The sequence below is a fragment of the Condylura cristata genome, unplaced genomic scaffold (assembly GCF_000260355.1).
Source record: "Condylura cristata isolate star-nosed mole 26May11 unplaced genomic scaffold, ConCri1.0 scaffold00065, whole genome shotgun sequence".
NCBI classification, from domain to species: Eukaryota; Metazoa; Chordata; class Mammalia; order Eulipotyphla; family Talpidae; genus Condylura; species Condylura cristata.
Genome location: NW_004567166.1, coordinates 280,274 through 286,473, shown reverse-complemented (window position 1 = coordinate 286,473; position 6,200 = coordinate 280,274). Strand labels below are relative to the sequence as shown.

At 51.4% G+C, this 6,200-nt stretch overlaps 1 protein-coding gene across 1 annotated transcript in view; it reads right to left on the bottom strand.

Annotated features, from left to right (window-relative positions):
* Positions 1 to 244: 244 nt before the first annotated feature.
* TFAP2A (transcription factor AP-2 alpha (activating enhancer binding protein 2 alpha)) overlaps positions 245 to 6,200 on the bottom strand; it is a 15,784-nt gene continuing 9,828 nt past the window's right edge. The window contains 3 exon segments of the mRNA XM_012734659.1: positions 245 to 2,090; positions 3,060 to 3,201; positions 4,862 to 5,164. Of these exon segments, the coding sequence (XP_012590113.1) occupies positions 1,802 to 2,090; positions 3,060 to 3,201; positions 4,862 to 5,164 (734 nt within the window). The 3' untranslated portion in view covers positions 245 to 1,801.

Below are 6,200 nucleotides of genomic sequence, written 5' to 3'. Positions count from 1 at the left end.
TCCAAAGTGGCCGTGGGGGGCGGGGGTCTGTTCTGGTCTCTCCAACTTCCTCACCCTCTTGAAGGCTCAGGCCTGAGGGTTCTGGGTTTTTTGTTTTGTTTTGTTTTTGTTTTTTAATGTATTTTGGTTTCCAAAACACAAACAAAAACCTAAAGGATCAACATAAATAAAATAAAACTTTATTTTTAACAATAAAATTAATGTTTCTAGCAAGGAAAAGATAGCATGTCATTCCTTTCGCAGTACAATCTTTTATCCAAAAGAATACATTGGGTTTTATTGTGTCATTTGTCTGAATACAGACTCAGTGGAATATCTAAATGATACCCTGCTCTGAACTCCAAGTTGAAAGTAAGTTTTTATTATACTTGAGGGGAACAATGGGTTCAGCTGCTTATTGCAAGGACCAATCGTCCAGGGAAAGTTAAACTCAATTACTGTAACCAGACTGAATAAAAATACTGCCAAGAACAAAAATACGCCTGGGCAAAGACAGCTACTGAATAAAAAAAATCGACATAAAGCGTATCAAATATTTATTTATCTGGGCAACAAAGGGCTATGATACATTGACAGGCGTGGAAGCTATTGCCAACGCAAGGCCAGAGTGAAAATACAGAATACCAGGTGGTCCCAAACGCTGCAAGTTCTCTGAACAAAAAGAGAGAGACACAGAGCCACAGAAAGATAGGGGGACAGAGAGAGATAGGGGAAAGGGGAGAGACCTGGCCCTTGGTTTAAAGACAAGACTATTTATTGCTCAAATAATGCTTTTCTGGAGGGCAGTGGGATAAAATAAACTTTTTCTTCCCACAATACACAGAACGGTCATGAAACCACTCAAGTTTAAAAGCCTTTCCAGGATCGAATATCCCCCCCCTTTTTTTTTCTTTCAGTCCAATGAAAAGCTAAGTGTCATACTAATTATATATAAAATTTTATTATTTTTTTTTGTCATGTGTTCAGCTGTTTCATGGTCATCTTTACATGCTACAACAGGGCTAAATTCATGAGTCCCCAAGGAAAAACAAATCCCCCAACCTTGGATTTCTAAAGAAGTACCTTGAAGCACAGGTAGAACGAAGAGGAAGGTTCAAACCCACTAAGCCAGAGGTAAACAAGATCACCAGATAAATAAAAAAAAAAAAAAGGCTTCAAACAGACGCAGCATATTTACAACTCCCATTAAATTACACATAAATAAATATATACAGAGACGTGAACACGGATTCCCTTATGTGACCGAATCGTGTCGCCAGAGAGAGTTCAAGTCGTGGCTTTACCTGGAGGGACCGTAACTGCAGGTGGAGGGTTCAAGTCTATTCACAATACTGATAAAAACGTCCTTAGCCTTTCTGCCTTGCCTAGTGTGGCTACGTGGGGACCGAAGCGTGGGGGACAGGGGTGGTGGTGACCGGGCGAAGCTCCTGTCGTTTTTTTTTTTGTTTTTTGTTTTTATTTTTGTTTTTTGTTTTTTGGTTTTTTTTTGTATTTTTACGTCCTTTTTTTAGAAAAACCATTTTTACTTTTTTTGTTTGACGTCATCGATGTCGTCGGTCTGCGGTTTTGTTTTTTGTGTTTTAAAAAAAGGTCCGTGAACTCGGACAGAACTTTTCTGGGCTGGCTTGGCGGCCTGTTCTGCCTGTGGGGCTCCAAAGAGGGCAACAGGGTGTGGTGCGGGCAGGGAGGCCGAGGCAGGCCAGGTTGGGCGGCCCATGGGAGCAGTCCAGCAGCAGCGGGGTTGGGGGGCCCCCCCCCCGGCCGGCACCCCGGCGGCAGAGTGCAGGGTGAGGCGGGCAGCTCACTTTCTGTGCTTCTCTTCCTTGTCGCTGCTCTTGGCCCCGCTGTCCGCGTGGCTGTTGGGGTTGTTGCTGAGGTACATCTTGTCCATGGCCTTGAGGGCCTCGGTGAGATAGTTCTGCAGGGCCGTTACCGCTGCACACACAGCCGGGCTGCCGAAGCCATGTGAGATGAGGTTGAAGTGGGTCAAGCAGCTCTGGATGCCCGGCTCCAGAATGGGGTTGGGCCTGGAGTTGCCCAGTGGGGACCGGTCCTGGGCCAGGAGGTCGGTGAACTCTTTGCAGATCTGTCTGCAGCACAGGGGGACAGAGAGAGGGGTAAGGGCCAGACGCAGCAGCCACTTCCCCAGCCACCTGCCCCAGCCCATCCGACCCTCCTCCCACTCATACCAGCACCCCCATCCCTGCAGGCCACACCCTCCCGGCCCTTTTAAGGGAAGGTGGGAAGACCCAGATGTGAAGACCCTGGTGCGAAGACCCAGGTGTGGAGGCCCAGAAGCCCCACTACCTGGGATAATTCACAAGGCCCGTGGAAGAAAAAAATGTCCCATTCCACCTCTCTCCTCCTGGCCAGCGAGTGAGGGTCCTGGCCTGGGGGAGCTTCTGTGAGGGGAAACCCTCCCTAGGGGGCGCCCTAGCTAAGGCCCTTCTCAATGCCCGCGGTCGTGCCCCAAGCCAAGCCATGGCCTAAGCCTCTGCCCCACGACCTCCTACAACACCAACCTCAATAATTAAGGGTTTCCATGCACACCTTTAATTCCCAGGAAACCTATCAAAACAGCCACCTTTTTTGCACACACAAACTGGGGAGCCTAGTTGCGGGCCGTTCTGAGCCCACCCTGACTCTCGCCTGTGGTCACACCTGTGAGCCTGAACTTGTGGTACCCCACACATCTGCACAGTGTGTGTGTGTGCACATATGTGCAGGTAACTCCTCCAAGGAGGCAGGAGGGTGGGGAGACCCAGCTCCAGGAGTTAAGGGATGCTAGAACAGCCTCTCATGCCAGCAACCCACTGCTGACCCACCCCAGTTCACACAAGTGGTCTGGACAGGCCTGTAGCCCAAGACTCTGCAACGCCGTGCACAGGGACCCCATTGGCCAATCCCTCCCGGAGAGTGGACGGCGGGCCTGTGGCTTTGGGATTTATGACTAGACAAGGATCCAGAGAGCGCAGGGGATAGACTGGGCAGGAGAGGCCGGGCGGGCGGAAGCTGCGGCCAGAGGGAAGGGCAGGAGGCCCACCAGGGCCCCGCCTTACTTTGTAGCCAGGAGCATGTTCTTTCTTGTCACTTGCTCGTTGGGATCGGAATGCTGTCGGTTGAGAAACTCAGCTACTGCTTTGGCAGGAAATTCGGTTTCGCACACGTAGCCAAAGTCCCTGGCTAGGTGGACGGCTTCACCTGGCAGAGAGAGGGCAGCAGGCAGGAGAAACACCAGAGTCAGCGCTCAGGACAGGCGGGAATGGGGAGGCCCTGGGCTCTCCCTCCAGGCTGACCTCCTCCCCAGGGCCACTGGGCCCAGAGGGCCAGGACACCAGGATGGGCCGCCCCTCCCCCACCCCTCCATTCCCCCAACTTCTCTCTCAAAATGCTCCTGCCTGGTGTGGCCACCTCACACCTCAAGGGCAGCACAAATGATATTCATGATTGTTCTGGGCGCCTCTGCCCAGGGGGGAGGACGAGGCCTTCGCATTTTAACTTGATCGCATGTAATTATCTGTTCATCCAAACCGATTAACCAGGAGGATTTGAGGGTCAGTCCACGGAGTCTGTCTGTGTTGTTGATTTTCGAATCTTTGGTTTTAATTTCCTGAACCAGTTGGTTTTTACTGCAGGGCTTCCTGCCATTAGCTCCAGCCCGGAAGAACGCATGCGCCAATTAGAGCATCAAAGCGCTCTCCCCAAGCCTGTTTCCATAAAATGGAGCGGATCACAAACAATAACAGTTCTGCAGAAGCAGCCTCCCTGGCAGGCTCAGCCCAGCCCCACTCGACTGCCTGCCTGCTCGACTGCCTGCGTGGCCCTAAGTCACAAGCTGTCTTCTCTGCCTCTCCCTCTTGCGGGGGCCACCCCATGGGGTTCCCAGCTCTGTCTGAGAGCTCCTGCCCGAGCTGGACAATTACTTATCACTTAGCAGTCACTCGTTACCAGCCTCACACGTGAGCTTCCTGCTAATATGCTGCTTTTAGGAATTTACAGTAAGAGCCTGAAGCCCACTTTCTGGATGTCCTGGAAGACAAGGCTGAGGCCTTCTTTAAAATAAATGTAGTGGCACCGTTGAGGTCTGTTTGCTAATGTGCGTTGTTTTTTTTTTTTTTTTCTATTAGCTTAAGAGATTTCCAACAGGACACAAAGGACGACCCCAGAAAAGCTGTAAGCTCATGCACACATCCCAATCTTAGGCTAATTTAGTATCAGGAAAAAGCGAGACCAAGTGGCTGGCTGACTCCAGAGCAGGGAGCTGGCTTTTGTCTTGAGGGGTTTGGAAGGCTGTGTGTATGCAAAACCTCCAAGAGCAACTTGTTGTGGTGCCTGGATTTCTTTTTTCTTTCCTAAACAACCCAAAGTCTAAAATGGCTCACTGTTCCCCTCCAGCCGAGAAAAACAATTAAATGAGCGATAAGAGAGCATATGTTTGGAAAACAAAGACCGACAGGGCATCTAACCCTGAGCTTTCAGGATGGTCTTAAATCAGGATGCAGGTCAAAGATTCCCAAATTAATTCAGGAAGTAATGGTCACGCATTTCTCAAAGGCAGATGTCAGAATAGCTTAAGTGATTTACTGCTGAGCTCTTTAAAGGAGCAGGAACTTGGAGAACGGGAACTTCTTAAATGTTCAAGTTTTGCTGAGATCACTGGGCTGGAGAGGCGTAATTTTCAGGTGAGGGGAGAGAGGAAGACATAGTACTTTTTTTGACATGCAAGAATTCTGCTCCCATCCAGCTCTACTGGGGGGGGGACGGGGGGGGGCAGACAGCTCCTTCCCCATCACACACTTCCAAACATCTGGCAGGAAGGGGTGCCCACTTTCCCAGTGACTGTCCCTTCTCAGTGGCTTACCCTCTACCAGCGAGGTCAGCAGGGTGACGTTGGCTGCTTTGCGTCTCCCTGCCGGCAGGTTTAATCCTATCTTGTCCAGTTTTTCTCTTAAAGACCGTCCTCCATTTTTTGACTTTGCCCTGTTTTACAAATATAGGTAAGAGAGGGGTTCAGAAAACACCAGGTCGTGGGCCTGCCACGTGCTTTTTAAACCTAGGACACACGGCCTGCTGACGCTTTGAGGGCAGGAAACCCAGCCATACACAGGAAGATCTTGGGAGATAATCGGCTGTCACAGAGCCCCAGCTCTGTGCCGGGTTATTACTGTGACAGGTTGGAAGGTTTTGATTTCCCAGTTCTCTAAAGAACCACAAACAGACACACGCATCTCCCATCTCTGGGGTTTGAGGTACTTTTGAGTTCAACTGATTACTGTATATTTTCCCTGTTGTTACAATCACACAAATCCCAACGGGGTCTTTAAATTGTCTTTGCCAGGCCTGCTGTTAGGTTGTTCCGAGTAACCAAAGTTATCATCATCTCACGTTTCTTGCTCTGGCTTGGGCCCCAACGGGAAATTCACTTCACCAAGTGTTTACATGCCTGTCACCAGCCTAACTGGAAATGTCAAAAGCTGCTATCGGCCTTTAAAAATTCCACAGATTTCAGAGACAATGGAGGCGGCTCTAAATAGATGTCTAAATAGACTCCCGTAATCAGAAAGTGGTTAAGACAATTTGTTTAAATAAAACAGCAAATTAATTAATTTCAGATTTTATTCCCTACTCAAGTGCTCTGTAATTGTGTGGATTAGGTTATACTCCCCTAGGTAAACAGTCTCCAATACTGGGGCTGGGGGAGCCCGGGGAAAAGCAGGGCGCGCGGAGGGTGTCGGTGGAAGGTGAGTGGGGCAGCCGTGGGTTGACTGCCCGGGGGCCGGGCCCTCGCTGGGACCCCATGGTGCCCCTTCTCCCTCCTGGTGGGGTGTGCCTGGTGGAAGGGGCCCCCCGGGGTCCACAACTGACCCACGAGCCCCTTCCGGGTGACGCCCCATGCCCCTTGACTCAGAAAAGGGGTGCACCTGGGCAGGCACAACGAAGGCTGAAAGCCAGCCACGTGGCAGGGGTGCGGGCAGGTGCCTCACCTAGGCGCCCTGCTCGCCCCGCCCCCTACCGCTTCCCCGCGAGGCTGGGCGCCCACTGCTGGCCACTCCCGAGCCGGAAGGAGACCCTTGTTGGGGGGACACCCGAGGAGGGGGCGCAGGCGCCTGCCCCCGCGCGGAAGCCCACCGGGCACGGACACGGCGGCCGCAAGTACGCCCGCGATTGCCAGGCCAGTCCGCGCGGGGTAAGCTGCGCGT